Source organism: Cyrtonyx montezumae, unplaced genomic scaffold (genome assembly GCF_038088225.1).
Source record: "Cyrtonyx montezumae isolate F1298 unplaced genomic scaffold, pur_monq_1.0 scaffold_3, whole genome shotgun sequence".
NCBI classification, from domain to species: domain Eukaryota; kingdom Metazoa; phylum Chordata; class Aves; order Galliformes; family Odontophoridae; genus Cyrtonyx; species Cyrtonyx montezumae.
Window position 1 is genome coordinate 103,572,360 of NW_027072034.1, and position 25,400 is coordinate 103,597,759.

Here is a 25,400-nt window from a genome sequence, read left to right on the forward strand (position 1 = left end):
CTGAGAAAACACTTTTTGTCTGTAAAAAATAGTAATATTTGGAAGAGGTGTACATTTGTTCTGATTTTGCAATAAACTGAAGGATATTTAAAAGGTGAAATTTAAATGCCGTTCAAAGTCGTGCAAATGAAAGTGGTCATTTTTATGGTCAAAAATATATGAATGTAAAAAATTGCAGATATTGTATATACTTTCTGTAATATATGTATATTTGGTTTTAAGGTGGGTGGAGAATTGTAAAAAGTAAGCACTTTAATTTCCTTTGAATATTTAGAAAAACAAAAAACAAAAAAAAATCCTGTAAAATAAAAGCATCGTTACATGAGTATTGTTGGCTGATTGTTTGTTGTTCTCATGGTTGGCTGCTTTTGTTCACCCATCATTTATTTTCCCTGCTGATAAAAACTGCATTTCCAGTTGTGTAAGTGATGGTGAGGAGCTGTGTTTGGGAACGGTGCCTCCTCATTTGCCAAAGTACAAGCAAGGGAGTGGAAGACACATTCCAAATATACAAAGGGCTCTGTATAATGCCATGACATGTCAAGGAGGACAAGGATGTTGTCTCAGCAATCCTTCACAGTTTACATCTGAAGCTGTAGAACAGCGATAACGACGTTCTCTCACATGATGGGGATGCTATGGAGAGAACTTAATGAGCAACCAAGTCCAGAAAAGTTCAGTGTAACCCCACAGCGCTCTTAGTGCTGCTCTAGTGCTGCTCTGAACAAATGGGAGAAAAAAACCACACCGAGCACTTGCTCAGTGCAATCTCTTGGTCACTGAATTGAAGTAACATTGTGAGGCAGAACCAATCCATTAATGAGCAGGACTATGATCCTAAGCTCAGGCAACTTAGATTGTGTGAATTCATTTGCTACCTGAACACACGCCTTGCCTGCTGAAGGGCTATTTCACAGCAGATACTCCTGTTCTAAGCATGACTTCCAGTTCCATGATCTGTGGCCTGGGAGCCGTTGGTAAACAGAATACTTGAAACTGCGTTTTTGTTGTAAAGAGATTGGTCTGTAAGGTGCTGTGGTATCTCTAACGAAGAAGAGGAAGGACCTCAAGATTAATGCTCTTACATCTGCCTCCTTGGCACCTACATTCCAGACAACTATGACAGTTCTATCCCTGTCAGACCTGGTTCATGTGGTAAACCAGGATACACCCAGCAGAGTTTATTTGCTTAAGACCTACTCCACGATTGTATTGCCATGTCTATTTTAAAACATGAGCAGGTTGTGCACCCATTGCCTATCTAAGAATCTCACATTTCTTTGTGTTACAGCATATTTTTCCAAAATACCTTACCCTAGGTAGATGAAGGCCTACATCCCGAACTCCTCACATGAAATTTCCTCAGCAGCATCCTACATAACTTGGAGACTCCAGACTTGTCCAGATTTGTTTTGTGCATTTGTGATGTTAAAATAGTCAATAGTTTAAGAAAGAGAAATGGTCTTGGGAGCAGAACCTAGGATTACTCTCTCTCTGTCGTTTGGTCTTGCATAGCCTCATGTTCGCTTCTGGGCCTTCTCAGTGGCATCTGGGCTCAGCACTCCTGCATGGGGAAGATGGAAATGGACACACTCATGGATCTGTTGGATACTGAACTTGTACCCCTGAGTTCATGAGCTTGCATTCTAAAGTAAGGCAGTATGTGTGCTCTCTTTTGAGAATGTTTAATATAGAATGTCCAACTCATTTTTCCAAACTCTAGGTAAGTGTCCTGCCTCAAAGAAATGGGCTTTAGACTGATTTCTACTGCACGGAGAAGCCTCTCCACTCTATGAGATTCAATGAAATCCCAGTGATGGAAGAAAAGATTATAATCATAATTCAGTTTAGACCTATAGCACAGCTATGCAGAACTACCTGCATTATCTGTTCTGGCTTACTCGTGTCTTTCTCAGCTTGTAAAAGGGAATCCAAATCTTTTAGCTCAAGCAGCACTTAGAAAAGAGCTATGTTAAATTTTGGAATTCAGTTTCAGGCTGGCACTTCACTGGCCCTATAGACTAAATATTCTTTTTGTGGTGGTACATCTTACAGTTCTGTTTTGTATGAAAAGGTTTTCATTGATGCAATCCAAGACAACTCTCTGGTGCTAAGGCATGGCAGGTAAAGACATCGAGTCCACTTCAGAGTTACAAATCTGTCCTGAACTGAAAAGCTTTGGTAGATCACAGAATCATAGTATCTCCTGAGTTGGAAGGGACCTCAAACACCATCTAGTTCCAGCCTTCCTGCTGCTGCAGGGTTGTCAACCACTACATTGGGCGCTGGAGCTATCTGTTAGTCTTATATACAGACAGTGATGACATAAATTGCATGTGTCCTGTCATTCTATTTCCAATATAAGAAGGAGTATGCATAAGAAAGTTTGCATTACAGTAAATAAATATCAGTGTTCTTCTTGGCATACTGTTTAATCTTAACATATGGCCAAAAAAGACCACAGGAGACGGTCTTGCTTAAAATAATAGATGCAGAGACATAAGTTACAAGGCTCTAGTGCTCCTGAATGCCAGCAAATCTGTTGTTTCCTAATTCTTTGATGTAGTATATTTTTATTTTCTAGTTATATTTGAATAGTTGAAGACAAACCAAGCATGCACTTCATTTTCCAATCAAGGGTGTCTTTCTTGAGAGCAGACAGGAAATTATTACCACTATTCCCAAAACGTTGGCCCTTTAAAGGGTCTTCAGCTTAAAACTGGATTGTGCACTATTCTTTATGTCAGCGGCGATAATTTTTTTGTTTTTATCTTTGTCAGACTTGTTCAGAAATTTTCCCTGTGGGTATTTCCATATCACTTTTCAAGCCCTCTTATGAAATACATGATCTCTGAGTTAAGCCAATAAAACCTGTAGGGAAGAAATCTTTGGGATTCATGCTGCTTTCTGTTTATTCCTCTGGTTGTTCAGTAGCACATGATACGTGGAACAAGCAAAAGATCTTTAGCAAAAAGATAAAACTTAAGCATCTATGATGATCTGGGCAAGTGCCAAATAAAACTTCCCGAAGTTTTCTGCACTAAATGAGCCTGGGAAATTCTACCCATCCTTTGACTAATGAAGTCCTGTAAGATGTTAACCATAGAAGCAAACGGCATGAGTTGAAAAGGACCTTGAAGATCATCTAGTTTCAACCCCCCTGGTGTGGGCAGGGTGCCAGCCACTAGACCCCACGAAGGTTGATTGTTGGCAATATCAGCAAAATGGACAAATTGAAACCTGTTGTGTAGGAACTAAGAGGTTAGTGATTTTCTCCTGCGCATTCACATTTCATATCACCATTCAAAGCTGATTCTGAAGTTAAGCAACATGCCTTCACAGGACATGCACCGATCTGTCCAGTTTACTAGCGAGGAGTGAAAATCATACACTGAAGCAACTGTTGCTATTCTGTTTGCTATTCCATGAAGTCTGGCCACCCCAGCTGAGGAGGGGATGTATGGAGGAAGTGCTCTGGTACTGCAGTATGGGCTGACAAGGAGATTATTTCTATTTCCAGCCAAAAGCATTGCCTCTCGTTGGCCTTTTCAGAAATGGTGATGGCTCACAAACACTTATCAGAATGCTCCACCTTTGTTATTGATTGATCAAACTCTGAATGCTTGGTTTGCCCTCTGGTCTTTGGCTTCTGTTCCCTGTCCCTTCCTTAACATAAAAGTTCCTATCACTTCTGCAAGAATGTTTTGAGAGGCTGAATGATGTCTCAAATATTCCATGTATTTAGATACATAAATTCCCTGTAGATAGAGCAAAGAATAAAAGGAACAATCAGCTGTTCACTACTACAGTTTGTCCAGCAAAGATGCCCTTCTGCCCCAAAACCATTTTGTTCTGTCAGAGACTGAGTTTCACCGTAGATAGCACATAACTTGGCAATTGTATCAGCACTGTGACACTGTTATCATTGGATGAAGTGTGAGGGCGAGCTTGCCTTCCCAATTCAGCAGAACCCCTCAACTACAGATTGGAGAACTCAGATTTCTGACTCTTCTGGAAAAGGACAAAGGTTTCAAGTGTGTCAGCTTGAGCAATCCATGTGGAACACCCCAAAAGGGTCAGTCTGCAAAGGATTTCAGGAATTCACTTCTTGTAAAGGTGCTTGCTGTGCAGATGTCTGGTACAAGTGCTATTAGGAATTATTCCATGAGGATGGCTCTGAAAGTGATGCCTCCTATTTATTTTATGATGTAGGCTCGCAATGTCAGAAACGGATGTTGGTGATATGGCAGTAGAAGCTGAACCTTATCCCAGTATTCTGTTCATTACATAATGAAGACTGTCTCAATCAATTCATCAACGAAAATCAGCAGACTACAACCAGGGAACAGTGTACAGAGCTGAATATCGATTCTGTTGCATTGGAAACGGTGGTGGCAACATTGCAATATCACAAAGTTTTTGCCAGGTGGGTCACACAAACCAGTAAGACGTTGAAGGTGACATTTTCCAGGATCACATGGACACCACTGCAAGGCAGACACAACAGCAGTTCGCAGAGAGCTGCCAAAATGAGAATTCCCCATCAAAGCAAAAGTTCAAGATGCATTGCTCAGTGGGTAATATGATGTCACTGTCTTTTGGAATGGGAAAAGTGTGATCCTTCTGGATTTCCTGGAACTCGGACAAACCATCAACTCTGACTCCTATATTACTACACTGACTAAGCTGAAGGCTCAAGCTTCCAGAGTCAGGCCTGGGAAGAAGACAGTCCTTCTCTTGCAACACCATAATGTCAGGGGTCATACCAGTTTGAAGATCGTGGAGCACATTGCCAGTCTTGGCTGGACTGTCCTACCACATTCACCATATAGTCCAGATTTGGCACCTTCTGACTTCCACCTGTTTGAGCCAATGAAAGGCAGACCGTGGGCACTGTTTTCCTAGCAATGACTCCGTCATAGCATCTGTGAAATGAAGAGTCACTTCCACTGGTGCAGATTTTCTTGTGTGTGTGGCATGTAGGCCTTTACTCAGTGCTGGCAAAAATGCATAGCTCATGGTAGTGCCTATGCTGAAAAGTAGTGTTTTGTAGCTGAGAATTTGCTATATCACACAGTGTTCTTGTGCTCTTCATATCTGTTGTAATTTCCACAGAAATAAATAGGAAGCACCGTTTTCATAGTGACCTAAGCAGTTACAGCTGTGGTGAAGGGTCTCAGAAGGATACAAAAACATAATTCAGTTTCACTTCACATAAAAATCAGGCTCTGCTAGACCCACATCATCTCTGTATTACATGATTATAAAAGCTGACATAATTACAGAGGAATAATTTACAAAAATATTTTGCCAGTACTTCTTGTGCAGCACTAAGCAGCACGGCTATGTACACAGCACAAATGTTATGTTACATCGCTGACACTTTAAAATGTGATTATCAAACATTCCTTCCTCCAGTGAAATATGACAGCAAGGAAATACCCTTTACTGTCATGGTACCTTGTGGTTTTCTTATTTGGCATGAAGTCATTAAATGGCAGACGACTTGTACACTCTTCTCAGTATGTCAGTATAAGGAGATTCCAGCTGTCTGAGCTAAAAGAAGCAGATGATGATGCAAAACTGTATAAGGAAATTCATACCATGGGGAAGGAGGACTGGAAATGTTGATTCTGCTCTGACTTCAGACACGAAAACAAGCAAGCACATAATGAAATTAAGACATGAGAATTTCAAAGCTGACACCAAATTGTTTTTTGCAATATGCATAATTAGATCATGAAATTTACTATCACAGGATGTTGCTGCAGTCAAAAATTTTACTCAAGAGCACACACACAAAAATTTTATATGGAATAATGTAATAAAATCAATCTAATTTCAAGTAACATTGACAAAACTGAAAACGCTGATCTATCTACTTCTGATTTATAGACAAAATCAAATTTATTTATTACTTAGGATTGGGGTCAGAAGATCTTCTTAATATATTTTTATAATTTCCCAGGAATACTAGTGCTTAACATCCACAGAGATAACATTCTGAGGTAGATTTATATCAGGTTAGATTCAGTGTAGCAGTTCCTGTTTTCCCATGCTAATTAACCTTTAGTAAAAACCAGTCTGACTACTACTGCCTTTTATCAGATCTTTGAGTGTCTTGCTCTGTACAATGTAAGTCTGTTAAGGAAATCAGATAATTAAAGCTGGAGATGGCCACTGCTTGTTAAAATGATTATTTCTTCAGTGCTGTAGCTTCAGGTTGAGGTGAGTGCTGGATGTTGTTAAGTTGGTAATAGGCACCACATTTTATAGCAGAGGTATTTCCAGAACCCTCTTCTTAGCCAGAAATAGACAATAAGGTAAGATTTTCTTTTGTGAGTTTCCTGATCTTATGTCTTCTTTAGTCCTTTCTTCTTGCTTCTATTCTGTTCATTAATTCATTTGCTCCATTTGAGTTGTGTTTCTTCATTTGGATATCATGTACTTCACAGTATTTTTGACATCTCTGCCGGGCAGGCTAAGTTATCTCTACACATCTTGGCAAATAATATTTTCATTGTGTTCTTCTTGAAATACTACAATGATTAAATTCTAAGAATAGCCTTACTGGGATGGACTAAAGGGCAAGCATAGAGTGCTTTTGCATGATACTCACCCATCTTCCAACCACTGTCAGCTCAGAAACATCCAATGCTAGCTTTAATTTCCACATAGTTATATATTAACATGCAATACATTGTGTTAATTATCATAATTGTGCTGAGTGCAATTGGCTTTAGCACACCTCAAGCTAATGAGTGAACTTTCTAGATAATTGTGACTGTATGACTATGATAAGAGCGCATCCTGCTTTCCTTCTCGCCAGCAGGACAGTCATTCACATCTTCCTGTACATATTTTTGCATGTGCTAATCATCTCTCTGTGTTGAATACACTCGTATTCTGAATGTTACTGTCTGCTTAGCCATCTTTTTGTTTTTATCATGTAACACCAGTCCTGTAGCAAGCAGTGTGAAAATTCCTGGGTAGGAATGCAAAACTGCATTGCAGAGATGTATAAATAAGAACACATTCCCTTTGTATGTTGTTTCTTTTAACATTTGAGAGTTTAAAGAGATGAAGACTGGAAAAGAATAATTTGTATACAACAAGAACACAAGTTCTAAAGTCACCCAGAATTTAAAATTTTCAGAAGTATTTGTATTCTGTTGGCTTACAAGAAAGGACAAAGCCACATGACAATTTAGTGCTAGCTTACTCACAGTCCAGTTCTGAGATAATGCATTCTGAGAAAGACATTCAAAGATCAGATAGTTTTATTTGTGATCTTGCACTGCAAATCATTCTCTGGTTTTATTCTATCTTTTTGTACAAAGCAGCTGAGTGTTGGATCTCCCATCGATCCACCTTCTACACCTCAGCAGACACCACATCCAACCCTCCTGTTATCTATACGGGGTAGAGAACTTCAGATGGAGGGATGAGCTGACTCATAGCAAAAACAAAAATACCCACAAAAATAGAAGAAAAGGAAGATCAAATAAAAGAAATATAACAGTTCTAAAACTTCTCATTGCACTTCTTGGTATGTGAAGAGAAATAGGAAATTATTCTTGCTGCTGTACAGTTTAGTGGAGCGGATCTTTTGTGGTTCTTTCCTCCCCTTCCGGAGAATCTCCTTAATGCGTTTTCTCTGTCCTCATCAGGTTTTCCTGCTGGCTTTGTTCTGTGAGGTGGGCTGCTGAGGTGGGCTGCAGAGTGGACCATTTGCCATTGGGAACCTTGTTGCATCTGAGCACGTAGTGGCACCCGGGGACACCTTCCTGATTTTTGAGGCTCTTCAGACATCTTCTAGAGAGAGCCCAGTGGAAAACTACAATGACGGGAGCCTGGAGCATCTCAGCTGCATAAGGGAAAGGCAGAGAGCCCTGGAACAGCTCATCTTGGGGAAGAGACCTTATCAGAGTTTATGACTGCGTAAAGGACACGGCAGCAAATCGGCCGGGCCCGCTCGGGCTCCGAGCCGCACTCCAGCTCCCGTGGTGCCCCGCGGCGCTCAGCCCGCACTGCCCTCTGGGGCCGCGCCGTGCGCGTGGGCCGGCGCCAATGGCGGCAGGCGGAGGGGGCGGCTGACGGGAGCCGCCGCTGCCCGTCGCGCCCATTCATCGCCGCCTCCTTCCCCGGCTTTCTCCCTTCCCCCGGCCCCGCCGGGCTGCCCGCCGCCGCCGCCGCCGCCGCCATGGAAGCGCTGATCCCGGTGATCAACAAGCTGCAAGACGTCTTCAACACGGTGGGAGCCGACATCATCCAGCTGCCGCAGATCGTGGTGGTGGGCACGCAGGTGAGGCGGGGCGGCGGCCCTCCACGGCCCGGGCTGCGCTCGGGGCTTCCCCTCCCCCTCCCCCCGCTCTCCGTGCCCGCTGCCCCGCGGTCGCCGTTTCCAAGGGCACGTGGGGACGAAGGCGGCCGGGACGCCCTGAGCTGCCCGCTCCTCCCCCCCACCTTCGCGCGGGGAGTGCCGCTCTCCTTCCCTCGTCGCTCCCCGGCATAATGGCAGCGGGGCTCTGCGGGGCCGTGCTGCCCCGGGGTCACTGAGCTGCTCTTCTGCCTTTGGGACCTCTTTGTCTCGGCTAATGGTTGGCAGCGAAGGCGGCCTGCCTTGGCCTCGCTGTTACAGGCTGGTAACGCTGCGGGGCAGAACCAGCAGCTCCAGCCCCTTCAGATGTGTCCAAACAGGACGCTGCTCCTCAGCACAACTTCTGGCAACACAGCGTGGTGGATAGGAACGGTGGCAGTCGTGAGAGAAGTGAAAATGAAACAGTGAAGCATCATGCACGACCAGAACTTGGCGATAATACGTCACCTCCTTTCATTTTGTTTATTGAATGCTGTTACTTGGCAGTAGCAGACTGGCATCAAGAGAGTTGTGCTAGGTGCATCATTTCATTAGATGGCTTTGAAGGCACAGACTGCAAGCTTGATTGTAAGGCAGTCAGCTCTTCCTTTGCTTAATCAACATCAGTTGGGTGGCTCAGGGACTCTGTGTCAGCCTCCTTATAAAAGACATCTAGAACACCAGCACCTGGGGGGAGACTTTGCACTGGTCAGTTTTACAGGTTCCTTGGTTTCTGGAGATGGCAGGAACCCATCGCTTTGTAGAAACTTCAGTAACAATAACTTCACTAAGTTGGCTTTGTTGTTGTTGGTATTTGTTATTTTCATTTATTTTTCTAACAGAAAAGGGTAAGGCAGAGGTGCGATGTTTTTATATGTGAAATTAATGGGAGTATTCTTTTCTGCTTCATTCCGATGTGCTGAAGCCTTTTGTAACAACCTTATCCTAATTAACTTTTCAAAAGTACAATGAAGTACGTTGTGAACATTAAAACCATATTGATATGCAAAGACTACTCTGAAAGTGATGCCTCCTGTTTTATTATGTTGGCCCACAATGTCAGCAATGGGCATTGGAAGTGTGGCTGTAGTGGTTGAACCTTCCTTCAGTATTCTGTTCATTACATTTTGTTGACGTGTGACATATGGCAGTCTGACGGGATGGTGTCTGACGTGGAAGTGCATCTGAAACAAAGGTGTGTCATTGAATTCCTCCATGCAAGAAAATATGGCACCCATTGATATTCATCAATGATTGCTGAACGTTTATGGAGGCTGAACAGTGAATGTGAGCCCAGTGAGGCAGTGGGTGGTGCGTTTCAGCAATGGTGACAGCGATGTGAAAGACAAGCCATGTTCCACACAGCCATGCACAGCTGTCACATCATGGAATGAAGACGGTCTCCGTCTGCTCATTCACACAAATCAGCAGATTACAACCAGGGAACAGCTGAATATCGATTTTATTGCATTGGAAGTGGTGGTGGCAACACTGAATATCACAAAGTTTGTGTCAGGTGGGTTCCATGAGTGCTCACAAAGGAACTGAAAACAGCATATCCAAGTTGTAAGGACCTATTGAACCAATATGAGGTGACAGTTTCTTGAATGGAATCATTAGTAGTGGTGGGACATGATGTCATCGCTATAAGCCAAAATTAAAATGGTAGCTCATGAAGTGGTGACGTGAACATTTTCTCCAGTGGGAACTTAACAGGATGCAGCCCTCAGTGGGTAAAGTGATGTGCACCGTCTTTTGGGATGGGAAAAGGAAAAAGGTGATTCTTCTGGATTTTCTGGAACCTGGAGAACCAACAACTCTGACCACTGCATCACTATGCTGACTAAGCTGAAGCCTCAAACTTTCAGAGTCAGTCAAGGAAAGAGGACAGTCTTTCTCTTGAAACACCACAACACCAAGCCTCTCACCAGTTTGAAGACTGGAGCTCATTGCCATTCTATCCCAGACCGTCCTACTGTACCCACCATATAGTCTGGATATGGCTTCTTCTGACTTCCATCTATTTGAGCCAATGAAAGATGGACTGTATGGGCAACATTTTCCTAGCACTGACTCCTTCATAGCAGCTGTAAAACAGAGGGTCACTTCCACTGGTGCAGATTTTTATTCGCGTTCTGTACAGTCTCTCATTCATTGCTGGCAACAGTGCATAACTTGGTAGTGCCTATATTGAAAAGTAGTGTTTTGTAGCTGAGAATTTGTGCTATCAGATAGTGTTCTGCTCTTTGTTTCTGTTGTTTCCATGGAAGAAACTGGGAGGCATTACTTTTGGAGCAACCTATGTATATTTGACCTGAGTAGTCTACCCTTCCATGTTAATATCCCCTTCGTGCTGCGCTCAATGTACTCCAAAAAGACCCTTGAATAAGCTATACTGGTACTGTTAAAGAGACCAGCTTAAAAGGCTTTATATCCCTCAGGAAAATATGTAGCAAAATGCGTGGGAAATGTATCCTGATTTGTTCATTAGTTTTAGTCAGGGTTCTTGGAAAATACAATCGTCTTCATGGACGTATTCATCCTGTAGTTATTTTATGCTGTTATTTTATACTTAGGATCATATTGTTTTAGTCATTTCAATCTAGTTTATAGCAGACCAGATTTCTGGAGGTGTCTCACATATGTCCTTGGAGCTACTGGTAGTTGGCTTCCATGTGGTTTTGAAACGCACCTTTTAACAATGCTATTCCTTGAGATATTTTTGGTTAAGTGCTGTGTGACTCAAAGCTTTTCCCCTAGTTGATTTCTTTGTAGCCTCAGGCATAAGCAGTATTTACTTTTTCTCTTCTTTATAACGCTCACAAAAAGTTTTGAATTTTACACCTCCATTTTCCTTGGTGGGAAACAAATGGTTTCGGTTAAGGTTTCTATTGATCTCTGTTTTCTCCTGTTATTTTTCCTCGTTTGCCTGTTGCTTTTCTTGTATGACCTCTACATTTTCAGCAAAGAAAAGTAAAATGTAGATTTTTGTTGTTTGTTTTTCTTAGCTAGGTTTTGTACATCTTTACTACAATTCTGTTACATTTTGTGCTTATGTCTGCCTTCGCTTCTCTTTCAAATACTCCAAATTCTTCCTTTTCTAGCTATTATAAAGTCGTTAAGCATGAATAATCTTTCCTTTCCTTGTGAGGTTTCTTTCCCATGCCACCTTCCTCTTAGGATTCATTTTGCACTCTCCCTCTGTTCTGATTGAAGTATCCTAGTTTTTCCTTTTTCTGTGTAGGTTTGGATGCTGATTACAAAGTATTTCCCCATAAATGTTAGTCATTTAATGACCTCTCACCCTTTTCTGAGTGGTGTTCGTGTGACTTAGTCACCTGAGAATTCCTTCTCATTTTCCACATAAAACCTGTAAAAGTAATCTTTGTACCCTGGTATGGAATCTGTTAAGAAAACTGCAGACTACTGCTGATAGGACTTGCAGAACACCCTTATACTGCCAACTTTGTATTGCTATTTTAGGGTTTTGCTGTCCTTACCAGATAGGTGCTCTATTTTTCCTGATTCAGTATTTCAGTTGCCTTCTTAGAGCTATGTTGTTGGAATGCAAAACAGCGTACAGTCTGGGAATAGTGCACAGACAGTATTTGTGCCATAGTCCTGTAATCCCCAAACTTCATGATTTTTTGAATTTTTGATTTTTCATGATCATGTGTTTTATACAGATGCTTTGCTTTGTGATCCGTGTATGGGATAATGAGGTTGTATTGAGGTGCCTCAACCAAACATTTTAGTAGTGAAGTAAAATAAGGTGCAGGGAAGAACAATTGAGTTATGGCCTCTTTTGTGTTAAGGATGTATAGGTGTGATGATAGGAATACCTACGTTACAGAGCAGACTATGACTTATAGAATAAGCATCAATAGAATCTGTGCCTGGAGATATGTAGAAGTGAATTCCCTTACTCTTTTTTCTTTTTTTTTCCCCAGGTCTCTAGTTCTTGGCATCTCTTGTGGGTTTTTAGAAGTCACTGACCTAGATATGTACAAACTTTGGTGTTAGTTTGGTAGCAAAGGAGTTCTCTTAATACCAGGGTTATTTTAGGAAGAAAAAAGTTGTGCTTTGCAGTGTTAATTCTAATAGAGACTTCATGATGAAATTGCTTGAATAACCAGCTGCAATTCACAAATTGATATTTAAAAGACCTTTCAAGTGGGCATTTATGTGTAACTGAAAACTGAGGGGAAGTGTATCATACAGTACTGAATGTAGTTTGGTCTGTTGGATGCTGCCCTCCAAAGGAGATGTTTCTTAAGGCTCTATGATTGATTCATAGATTAACATTACTTTTTTTTTTTCCTGTTTAGAGTAAGTTTTACGTTTGATATTTCATCACTAAATCAACTCTTGTTGCCACTGAAGAAAGTTTCTTGATCTAACAACCTGATCATTTCAATACATACATCTGCTTATTCAATAAATAGGATGGTAGTTCTCACATTAAGAACCTGACATCAAGGGGAAACCAGTGTATGTGTGGTGTTGGCTACTGAAATGAGGAGAAACATGCCCTGGATGCTGTGTCAAAGCATCTGGTTTGGGAGAGACTACTCTGAGGTCTTAAAATTCAGATGCTGCACAGAGTGTAAGTGCTTTTCCATGCAGAGAAAGAACTTGGCTCATCCAACGCATCCTACTCTATGTTGGCAAAAAGGCAGTTTTAAGGGGAGGAAACTTGTGCCAAGCAACTGGGAAAGCTCTGTTCAAACTCATCTCAGGGGTGGGCATCCTCCCTCCTCTTTGTTTCTTTGGTCTAGCAACGTTTCTTGGGTTTTCAATGCAGTTGTCTTTAAACCCCCTCTTACATTTGTGACAGGAGTGGATGTATCTAGAGCATAACTTCAGTGCTGGCTCTGCTGCCTGGGGAGAACTTGTTTTCCTCCTGGGTTTTGCATGCTTTCTGTGTTATTTGGTTTATTTTTGTGTGTTGTTTTTGTGTTTTGATATTGTTCCCTGTATGTAGTTTCAGGCATAACTGTTTTCCCTTCTGCCATCCCTTTCTTCTGTCAGATCATGCCCTGACTGTTCTGGTGAGTGTTTCAAATGAGCAGTAAAATGAAGCTGATGTTAATTAGGTATTTACTTATGCCAGGCATAACAAAAACTTTGCTGCTAAAGCAGACTATAGCAATAGTTTTGTGTGCTTGCTGCCAGGGTTCTCTTCCTCTTGTGATTGATAATAGTTTTTCTTTGAAAACCCATACTGTAATTAAATTGGATGGATCCTATCCCTTGCCCACGTGGGACAGCACATGGAAAAGGTGTTTTCAAGAAAACTAAGAGAAACAGTGATGAAAGGAACAAGCCTTGGCAAGTGTGTTTCAGGATCTGGAGAGAAAACAGCTGTGTAGGTCTTGGAGAAGATTTCCTTGTATGGTAGCCAGGAGGTTCACCGGCTTCCTCTTAAAAAGTCAAAAAGTATCTCAGTTGTTTAGGGCTTCTTAAATCTGAAAATACAACTTGGCTGTTTTGCTTTGTTTAATTGAAAAATAATAATAATAATGATATAAGCAATAATTTATAAGGCCAATCTTTAATGCTTTGAAATGCAGATCATTAAACTTCACATTTCCATGAAATAACCATTACTTGATGATTCTAATTAAATGAGGTATTTTTGGCTCAAGTGAAGCATCAGAATTGGTGTATTGAGAAAGAATACAACTGCAAGTCTTCTGTGTATTTGTTAGCGTTTGGCATGCAGTTACCTTTAAATGTGGTGTCCAGGAATCCTGTATTCACAACTTAGAGCAAGCTATGTAAGGTCCTGCTTTCCTTGCTGCTGATGCAAGCTGTCTTTTGTGGAGGGTCTCCCTGTGGATTCCAGTTTCTTCCTGACTGAGATACCCACACAGATGCTTTGAAAAGAAGGTAGTGTTCCTGTGGATGATGCCTCAGTAAAAACACATCCACTTTTATTTCCCAGTAGTAGAACTGGAGTTGAATAAGCCATACACGTGTGTATTGCTAAAAGCCTTATTTAGCCAGCAGGACCTTTCTCATTATTTCTTGTGTGACAGAAATTGCAGGATTCCTGCCATTTTGTCTCAGATGTCAAAGTAGATGTGCTGCTTATCTCAAGAAAATTCTTCAGGAGCTGTCATGGAGAAGCAAAACCTTTCCTACTTCACAATTCTGGTCACTCTCAAGTGTTTCTGTTTATCATGCCTTCTTATTTTCTTGTGCTGTCTGGTAGTAAGTCTGTATTCTGTTGCAGGAATTCTTTGCAGGTTTGTTTGGTTTTTTTTTTCTATTTGATTAGTCATTTAAACATTTAGCTGTTAATCCAATTGAAAAGAATGACGATAGAACAAGGGGAAATGGGTTCAAGCTCGGGGTAGGTAGATTTAGGTTAGACATAAAGAAAAATCTTTCACAGTGGGTGTGTTGTGGCACTGGAATAGAATACCTAGTAATGTGGTTGATGCCCTGTCTCTGGAGACTTACAAGGCAAGGCTGGATCAGGTCCTGGGCACCTGATCTAGCTGTGGTGTCCCTGTTCGCTGCAGGGAAGTTGGACTAGATGGCCCTCAGAGGTCCCTTCCAACTCTAAAGATGAGAAAAAAAAGAAAACATTGCCGTTTTAACTAATTTTTGTTGGAAATTCCCCAGGACGTTTTTCCCAAACATTAGGAAGGCAACAGATTCTTATAAGATGATTTGAAATGTGTGCAGCCAAGCCCATTTCTGTTTTAATAGTGCTTGAAATATGCAACAGCCTATGAACTGAATAATGGTACCTGCATGTCAGAGAGACTCCAGGTGAGTCTGCATGTTGCCTTCTTGCAGCATGGGCTCCCTAGGAGCAGGCTGGATTATTCCCTGAGTTGCTTGTTGGGCTCCTGTGAGATGCAGGGCAATGAAGCTCAAAAGACTTGGCATGACTTTGAGGCCAGCCTTGTCTTAGCACACGGCTAATGGTGACTGGTGATTTGGTGACCGTGGAAACAGGCAAGACTGAGGTTTGCGTTGCCTTCTTTGCCTTGATCTTCACCAACAGGGTATTAGAGTCCCAGTTACAGGTAGAAAGGCCTATAAGAAGAGAGGAAATATCTGTAGTGGGAGGGGATTGAGTCAGGGCTCTTCTGGACATGCAGAATGCATCTTGGCACTCTGTGTATAGGGAGCAAGTCTTATAAAACTAGCACTGCTAATTAGGTCACTGTGGGCATGGAAATAGAATAAGAAAGCCAAGGAGGTGAATAAATAGTGTTTGTATAATTTGGGTAGTTTGTAGTATTTCTTCAAAATTTTCAATACAGAATCTTTTCCATTTGCCTTGTCAGCAACCCTGAAGTGCTTCTGAAAATAAAGCATCTTGCTGTGCAGGGAGCTGGACAAAGTCATGTCCTGTGCACCACTTCCAAATTCCTAAGAAGTGTGGCCGGTAATACAGCTCATTGCAAAGGAAATTTTCCTGATAACAATTAATGGTAATGTATAGGAGCACATGTGTACTGTTACTTAGAGGTGCACACAGGTGAAATAAGCGGGAACATGTAAACATGGAAGGTAGAACAAGGAGGTAGAAGCAGGGTCATGAGGATGTTTATTGAGTAGAGATGCTGGTTTTGGTTGGTTGTTTTGTTTTGAGTAGGTCAAATCTCAGCTTTTTAATTTGTGAGAGAAGTGCCCCACCGTTTCCCTGCTACTGTCCTTCATCCTTGATTCTTTTAGATAAATCTGAAAAAGATGTTTACAACGATGAAAATGTAACTGTTTATGTGGCAGTAAGAAAACTGTTAAGATTTATATCATAAGTACTGTGTATTGAAATAAAACTTTTAAGTCCCTGTGCATATCTTCTTATGTTAGTACCTGTAGGAAAATTGTTTTGCTGACCACCAAACTTGGTGAGACAGATGGTTAACAGAGAGTTAGACACTTATTTCTGAGCAGTCTATGTAAAGTTCCTGTGGTCGTAATGGCTTTCAGATATGTCAAATTAGGGTCAGGTCGGGGTCCAGAGGAAAACCTTTGCCACAGAAGATTAGAATGTGTTGATGTTTTTCTGGAATTGGTATTTCAGTCTTTGCTTCAAGTCATGACAGTAGTTCCAATGAGATGATAAAACAAGCATGATGCTGCTGCAGATTAATCTCCCAAAAATCTCTGGTACTCTTATTCCCAAGAATTAGTTAGTCCCTGCCTACAATTGTATGAAAGACTGACTGAACTGAATTTGTATTCTGATCAGGCTTCATATCCCCTCACTTCTCCTCGCTGGCAGAGAAAGATCAGCTCTGTGTTTACTGCTCTTCTTGATGTGCTTCCAGATAATTCTCGGTAATAGATGTATACAGGACCCAGATTAAGGAGTGCTTTATTAGATACTGTATCATGTTCCAAGAGCAGATTGCTTCTGTAAGGAAACGTAATGCAATTAGAAACTAATTTCCTGATGTGTGGAGTATTGTAATGTCTCATCAAATGTATGACTTCACATTTGCCATTTATAAACCACTGCAAGAGATTCAGATCTTCACATTTTACATTTGAAAATAACTGGACTGTTGGAGTGATGTAGGATATAGAGCTATAGTTCCATGTGTAGTTTAATATAGAGCTATAGAATGGTTTGTGTTGGAAGAGTCATCTGCAAATCATGTAGTTCAAGTCTCCCCGTCTTATGTAGGGACGTCTCATTGTGAACAATTTCTGCCTTACCCTAATCTAAACCTATCCTCTTTAAGCTTAAAACCATAACCCTTTATACTGTCACTACATACTCTTGTAAAAAGTTGTCCTCCCTCTTGTTTGTATGATCCCCTTCCATTCTGGAAGACTGCAGTGAGTTATTCCTGGAGCCTTCCCTTGTCTAGGCTGAACAAGCCAAGCTTCCTTAGCCTTTCTTTGTAGGAGAGGTGCTGTAGCCCTCCAAGCATCTTCATAGTACTCCTTTGGACCAATCCAACAGCTCCACAACTTTCTTGTGCTGGCGGCCCCAAGCCTAGATACAGTAATGCAGATAGCGCTTCATGAGGGCAGGGCAAAGGGGGACAATCCCCTCCCTGTCCCTGCTGGCCACCCCTCTGTTGATGAAGCCAGGATGCAGTTGGCCTTCTGGTCTGCACACACACACTGTTGGCTCATGTTCAGATTTTTGTCTGCTGATATAACCAAGGCCTTCTCTTCAGGGCTGTTCTCAGTTCCCCCAGTGTGTTCATCCCTCAGACTACATTTGTGTCAGGGATTGCCCTGACCCAGGTGCAACACCTTGCATTTGGCCTTGGTGAACCTCATTAGGTTTATGTGGGCCAACTCTTCAAGCTTGATGACATTCCTTGTGTGGCATCTCTTCCTTTAGTCACCCTTCAGCTTACTGCCGTGGAACTTAATGTAGATTTATTTTGAAAAATACATACAATCTGTGTTGTTTTGCTATCATCCATTAGAACAAATGATGTTGATAAGAAAAAAATATATCTGGTAACACCATTCATTTAATAGCAACTCCTAACTGACTACGGTGATTGTCGGGACATGTTTTCTTATGGCATGCCCTTGTTGGCTTAGCAGCTACAGAAAAAAGGAAGAATTGAATATAGTCCTATTAAAATAACAAAACAATGCCCACAAAGTCTTATTGGTCAGATTTTCTGACTATTATGTTGACATATTTGGGCCTATTGTTTTAATATGATAGTCTTAAACCACTCCTACAGTCCGTGTGTTCACAGTTTGTTATTTGACGACAGCCCAATTTGATGTTTTATGCAGAATTCTACAGAATGCTTCAAATGTAAATGCTCAAAGAGAATTTGTGATTTCCAAGCCTCTAAGCATTTCACAGCTTCTTACAGGTTGTTTTTATGTGGACAGATGTTTGTAGTCATTTAGTAGTAAATATGCATAAATATACATACACACACACATGCAAAGGAGGAAAGACAATATAGAACAATTTCTGTTTATATATTTAGATTATAAAACAGCATTTGTACTAATGAAGCCAATGTAATATAGTATCTATAACTAATAATAAAGAACTAAAAGAAGTTGGGGGTTGTCTTGGCTTAATGGACTCAAGTGTACTTAGTAACTATTTTGTCTTGGATGCTCCTGCTTTTATTAAGGTTAGACTGCAGAGTGAAGTGTTACTGCAAGATGTTAGAAAATGATGTTATAGAGGATGCAGAATTTTCTTCTGAACATTATAAATAAAAATATCTTTATTTTCCAAAAGCATTTCTGGAGAGGTGAATATTTAGGGTAGAAAATGCTAAAGTGGATATTATTTTGTTTTGGAAACCTGTTTTATTTTTACTTGTTTAATTTAGCTTTAAAAAATGGAAGATGCATCAATCTCTATGGCTTTTAAATGTCAAAATCAATTTTAGAAATTTACTGTTCTATAGCAGATTTGTCCTTTATTGCCCACGTGGTGTGATATCACGTTTAGATACAGCAAGTCCATTCAGTGTTCCATATGATACTGTGTGGTAGAAGATAACACTGTTTAAGAGAGTGGTAAAAACTAGCTATAATGAATATGTTGGTAGCATTCTGTTGTTCAAGAAGATCATGTAACTGTATTCTAATTTTCAGAGCAGTGGAAAGAGTTCTGTGTTGGAAAGTCTTGTGGGGAGGGATCTGCTCCCACGAGGTACCGGAGTGGTGACCCGAAGACCCCTTATTCTGCAGCTGGTGCATGTTTCCCCAGAGGATGGTCGGAAAACAGCTGGAGATGAAAATGGTAAGTGTGAGAGTGTTTTTATCCTAATGGGAATTAGACTTTTAATTTTCTTGTGTATTTTACTGAAAAATCAGTTGTAATCTTAAAACACTTTATTATTTTATTTATTTATTTTTTAAAGTTTTCGTGGAAGAAAATACTGCCGTTGTCACAGTTGTGATGTCCATAAAGCAAAAGTCCTGATGACAAAAGCTTTTGGGTATTCAGAGAAGCTTTAGTGTTTTAAGCATTACTGTTTGTTCTTAGAAAATGCCTTTGAGAAAAGCAGACCAAAGAAAGCATTTCACTTTTGATAATGATTGTCTAGAGCATCGAGACCATTATTTCCTTGTGTGTATTTTTTCTCCCGCTTCTCTTCTGCTGTTTAAATAAGACCTTTCCTTGAGATGATGAGTATGTGATTTCATAGAAGGAGGTGAAGAAATGGATGAGCTCTGGGCAAAGTGGTAGGAAAAACGAAAACAAAGCTGTAGTAGATGTGAGGAGAATTTAATGGACACGTTCTGTAGCTTACAGATACTGTGTGATTGAGATGCTCTGAACGATTATAAGCACAAGAAGAACAGTGCTTTAAGTTGTCTGAAGGTGATTACTTTGAAGCTTTTGTCTTCTGTGTTGCTTTGGTATTATCCTGCAACAGATGAACAAAATTATCTCAGTGGTCCCTTGGAAGAATGAACCACTCCCGTTGCTCTTCTCCTGTGAAAGAGCACCAGGGCCATATCCACCTACTGATCATTATAGGTTTTGATTTTTATTTTAATTTAGATAGTAAGGGTTCACAGACTTTTGATGGTGTGATCATCTTGTGCTTATAATTATTAAATTCCAAATAATAGAGAGAATTATTTCTAGAAACAGTAAGGATATCAAGTTCTTCGCAGGACTTCTTTTCTCTTCAGTCTGGGGAATCTAATTAGATCCTGAGGGAATCTAATTAATGTTTAGAAATATCTCAAGGGAGGTGGAAGGCCAGTGGGTGAAGCCATTGCTCGTCTTGGTGGTGCCTAGCAATGGGACAAAGAGCAATAGCCTAAAACCTGAATATAGGAAGTTCCATACAAACATATGGAAGAACTTCTTTACAGTAAGGGTGACAGAGCACTGGAGCAGACTGCCCAAAGTGGTTGTGGGAGTCTGCTATGGAGATATTTCAGACCTGTCTGGACGCCTACCTGTGTAACCTATTGTAGAGAGCCTGCTTTGGCAGCAGGGTTGGACTCTATGATCTCTTGAGGTCCCTTCCAACCCCTCTGATCTTGTGATTCTGAAGAACAGTTACTAACGTTGTGCAGTTTAAAGCTTCTGCTTTCAATATTGCCACAAGCAGAAAATACAAATATGATTCATAACAATTAGGTGCTTTTAGCATGCAGGGCACAGTGTACAGTCCTGGCTGTGCTTGATTGTGAAGAGATCATGAGATAATTCAGAATAGAAATTATCTCATGAGGTCTCAAGTCCAGCATTCTGCTCAAAATAGGGCCAGCTTTGAGCTCAAGACAAGATTGCTCTAGTCTTTATCCAGTTGGGCCTTGAAGTCTTTCAAAGAGGGAATGCACATACTCCCTCACCTACTTGTTAAGAATGACATATTGGTTTTCTTTCTAAGTGGCTTCATGCTAATTGCTTTGTACAATACATGATTTTTGGTACTTTTCAAAAAGCTCTGATTCTGAGTTGTTGAATAAAATAGGATTTTGTTCTTCTCTGTGACTTTACAGGTGTACAAGATAATTTTGTAATTAAGGGAATTCTGAGTCAAGGCAGAAGTTTTCTGCTATAGGTTGCATTTGATCGATGGATTTGAATTTTAAATCAGAAATGGGATAATTATATTATTGCATTAGGATGTTGGGTTGAATTAATATTTATAAGGCCCGTTTAGACGTCTAGAGAAAAAGATCAATATCTAAGATGTACATGTTATAATTTCCTCTGGATGATACTTTGAGAGAAATATGGACTTGTTTGTTCTGAACTTCTACAACTTTTAGCAGTTCCATTTGACTTGCCTCTCTTCTCCCTCAAAAATTCAGGCAAATCAATGGTTTTGTCGCTGATGTGGTTTAGCTTATGTATAGATTATCTTGTTTCATCTGAGAAAATGGGGTCAAGTTGCTTGGAAAGAAAACAGATGGCAACCTGTTATCCTGACTTTTCTGTCGGAAATTGTAGTAAGTCATAATACTATTACTGATGTTACTTCTGTCACGACTTGTGTGTTGAGGTAAGGCTTGAGTGTGTTACAAGTTTCACAGAGGGAAGTCTTGTGGAAATGGCGTTGTTGGTGCAAACAGTTTATCCGTGGAATCTTGGATGAGAGAACATGAGCCTTAGCACATTACTTTCTGAACGTGCTGGTGAACTCTTTGCATGAACAGATACTTCAGTGCATCTGCCTTTTTGCTTTGTGATTCCTTGTGATTTTGTAATTTGTGTTTTGTCACATTATTAATCAATTCTTTTCTCCTTGCCTTGAGCATCCTTACTTTCTGAGTAATGGTGCAAATCCTTCCTCTGTATGGGAAGTGTTGAATCACTGAACCACTCATCGGTCACCTTGAGGCAAGCAGAGTCAGCCATGGGAGCACAGGTGAAGGCAATGCACCTGTGTGACTGGAAAGGGTGGAGTCTGGCTCCACCTCTCCTAGATCTCATTTAAGGGCTGACCACCACTGGGGAAGGATCTCTTGTTGGAGATCACTCCCTTTGTTGCTTTTCTATTGCAAGCCTGGTGTGCAGGTGAGCATTCTATCTATTTTTGGTTATTCCCTTCAACTGCAATAATCTTTCTTGTTACGCATCTTGACTGCCATACTGTTTGAACTGCTTATTCTGTTTTTTCACATGTCAAAGGAGTGTGTCATTGTAGATTTTAGGTGAGTGAGGCGAAGGACTCCTGCTATACAAAATGGAACTTCGAGGATAAATTAAACTTACATTTGCACCAAATGAGTCTTTCTGTGCACCTTGGGACATTGCGTTTATTCCTCACATTTTCTTTTTTCCCTCCATGTGTGCTGAGGGTGAAGTTAAGACTAAGACATTTATCGTGGGTTCTGTCTTCTCTTGTGTTATATGTAACAAGGAAAACTTGTTAAAGCTTTAAAAAAAAGCCCTCTTCTTAAATCTATGGATATTAACAAGTTAAAATCTAATGTGTCTTACTGAGCTGCCTTTGTTGTTTTTTTTTTTTTGTATCTATTTTTAAAAACTGTCCCTTGGTTCTTAAAAAAAAAAAAACAACACACAGAACTAAATCTAGCAGCAAGTTTCTATCCTGCCAGAAAGCCAGTACTGTAAGACTAAAACATGTCCTACATCATCTCCCTAAGGAGTTAACATATGAGTGCTTGCTCCATTTCTTTCCAGTTGTGGTGGTGGCAGTATCTTGCTGTATCTTCTGGCTCTATGCCCATCATCCTTTTCTCAATTCTTAAGACAGGATGAGTAATACAGATTTGAAAGTACTGTAGTTTCTTCTTTAATGCACATTTTGTTGTAGTTCCTCTGGACGGTAAATAAGTTAATCCTGTTTAGTGAGGGGAAATTAATGAGCCCTTTCATTTTATACTTCTTTTTTTTGGAGAGGGGGGTGGGGAAGCTGGTATGGGATTTTGCTGATTTGTCAGCTGATACAGAAAGAAAAAGCTGCCCTTTAACAATGATTTCCTTGTATGCCTGTGGTTGTTCATAAACCCTCATAAAAACAGTAGGGGTAAAAGCCTTTTTTTATTTAGTAATTTTGTTTCTTAATAGATCCAGTTAATCCAAATATTTCCATTGATAAAGCTCAGTGCAAGACATCAGAATTACCTCCCCAGATCTAGCAGGCTTTCCAAACTGATGAACCAGCTGTTGCAGTGCTCCTTGCATTCTGTGCCAAGCAGGCACATCACGCAACAAGAAGGACTCTTGTTGTTTTATTGTACATTATTGTACATTATTTAATGTTTGTTTTATTCTTGTACTTCCATGGTTCTCTGCTGGTGTCACAGAAAAATTAAGTTGTATACTCGTTAAATCTTCAGTGAAGTTTTCATTTCTATAATAGGCCTTACATAAACAAGAAACTTAAGTTGAGAATGGTGATAGCTAACGTTGTCTCTTCTTAAATCTGTCTCAGAATTGCAGTGATTGGTTGTTTTTAAATCTGCGCAAGTTCTTTTTCATTATTAAAAGGATGGATACAAAACTCAGGTTTCTTTCCTGTGCAGTAATATTATCTCCAATGAACTAAAGACATGCCTGACTTTTTTCCTCATTCTTGATATGAGTCGATGATAAATGTATTTTGCCAAAGTAGTTCGGCTTTGCAGAACCTCCTGGTGCTCTTTTCTATGCTCAGACAAAAACATTGTAAGATGTTGGGGTTGGATGGGCAGCAATAGTAAAGAGATTCACAAGTAAACTTTGTGATATAGAATATCTGATTAGTACTCATCATTTATTGGTGTTCAGTTAAGATCTTACTGCTGTGCATATTGTTAATGTTACACATTCTCATCGGTAGTGGACTGGCATGTACATCTGTCTGCATGCATTTGTGATCTTTGTATTACAATCTCACAGTGAAGGTTGATAAAATGCTGTGTTAAATATGATGTAAAATTTTAAACATCATTCACTGCTGTTTCTCTTTAACTGCAGACCCTGCTACATGGAAAAATCCAAGACACCTTTCTAAAGGTTGCCTTTATCTGTTTGCTTTTTCTTCCTACAAATGAAGTGCATGCCTGTATACACTAATCACATACATTTCATGCCACTTTATTGTTGATCACGCTTTTACATATCGCCTTCTGTGTTGATTATTTTGCTAAGTCTTGTTATGTAGTTGTCTGTTGTTTATTTTTTTAGTTTTCTGGCCGTTTTGCTTTAGAATGAGATGACTTGCTTTCCTATGTGGCTGCTGCCTCATAGAACTCTATGCACTTTTAATTCCCAAATCCTTTAAAAGATCTCTGTTGATTAAAGTGCCTTGCAGTTCAACTTGAGTGAGAAAGTGTTTTGAATGCTGGCTTAATGTTAGGTAAGCAGTGTGTTTGTCAAGTTGTGAGGCTTCCTGTAGGCTAATTTTCTGGAGCAGATTGCTCGTTGGGTAGCGGGGGGAGTGGGAGGTGGGGGAAGGATCACAAACTGAAATATTTGATATGGAACTTCTGGTATTTGGAAACGCAGTTGAGGAAGTGTGAGTGTCTTGCAGTCTGACTCAACGTGCTGCCTGCACCACAAAGCAGGAATTGACCAAACCTTCTTTGCTGTTTCTGGGACTGCTCTTGAAGAGCTCACAAGTAATCTCAGGCATCTGTGGTGGCAGGCAAGAATTAATACGTTTGGTCCATGACAGATTTGGGAAGAGACATGTTTTCCTGAGACTTCATTGTTATGTAGAGTACTTACCTATTTTGTTTGTTTGTTTTGGTTCTGCAGGTTTTTTCTAACTTTTTCTTTCAGCTGCAATTTGATCTCATTTGCATGGTAAAAGAAAAGTAGCTGGTGTATTTTTTTCAGGTATTTTTTTAAGCTGTTGCTAATAATTATTTTGTTTTCTGTTGCAAGCTGATTTTTAAATGGACTTAGACCTTTTCTGAAGACTGGTAGGACATCTGATTGGCTCAGTTCAGTTATGAAGACAGACATTGTGTAAGAAGACAAACTAAAAAGAATAATGAGATGTTGTCCTTAAATAAGCAGAATCATAAATGTCTTTGTACTGAGCCATTTAACATCTAATAGCAGAGAGTGAATTCTTTTCTTGCTGCTTATTTAAAAAAAAAATCACATTCTAGTCTTCAGCAAACAGACTCTCAGAAAAACACGATTGGAGTATCTTCTTCCTTTTCCTCATGTACCAATTCTTTGTTTTCAGAGATAGATGCTGAAGAGTGGGGTAAATTTCTTCACACCAAAAATAAGGTATGTTTGCTCTGGTTATGGAGCAGCCTTTCCCAAAAAGAGAACCGTTCTATCTGCTATATTGCATACCAGAGTGTTTCTGTTTCTAACAGTAGAAGATTAATCAAACCCTTAGTTACTTACCAATGACTCTGTATGTGGGTCATTGATTCTGCTGACTTGTTTATCTTGACCCTAAAAATGTTATTTTGCTGCTTTTTTCTTTTTTGTGTGTGTGCATTAATGAAATTGCAAAGACAAGGAAGTATATAATTGCAAGTTGTTTCAGTTCACTGAAGATTTGAGCACTTTAGAGATATATTAGAAAGGTATGAAAAAGGAGGAAAATACTTAGCAAGGAGAAAGAAACAAACAGGTAACTGTGGGTTTCAAGTGAAGAATTAAGCTTGGCTATCTGCTAGC

At 40.2% G+C, this 25,400-nt stretch overlaps 1 protein-coding gene across 4 annotated transcripts in view; it reads left to right on the forward strand.

Moving 5' to 3' along the window:
• The first annotated feature begins 8,050 nt into the window (after window positions 1–8,050).
• Window positions 8,051–25,400, forward strand: part of DNM1L (dynamin 1 like) — a 35,222-nt gene continuing 17,872 nt past the window's right edge. For 2 of the 4 annotated variants that reach the window (XM_065742628.1, XM_065742630.1), the window contains exons 1-4: window positions 8,051–8,305; window positions 18,929–19,076; window positions 23,730–23,768; window positions 24,952–24,998. In XM_065742628.1, coding sequence (XP_065598700.1) covers window positions 8,204–8,305; window positions 18,929–19,076; window positions 23,730–23,768; window positions 24,952–24,998 — 336 coding nt within the window. In that variant the 5' untranslated portion in view covers window positions 8,051–8,203. The remainder of the gene's footprint in view (window positions 8,306–18,928; window positions 19,077–23,729; window positions 23,769–24,951; window positions 24,999–25,400) is intronic. The other 2 variants (XM_065742629.1, XM_065742632.1) reach the window with 1 other exon arrangement.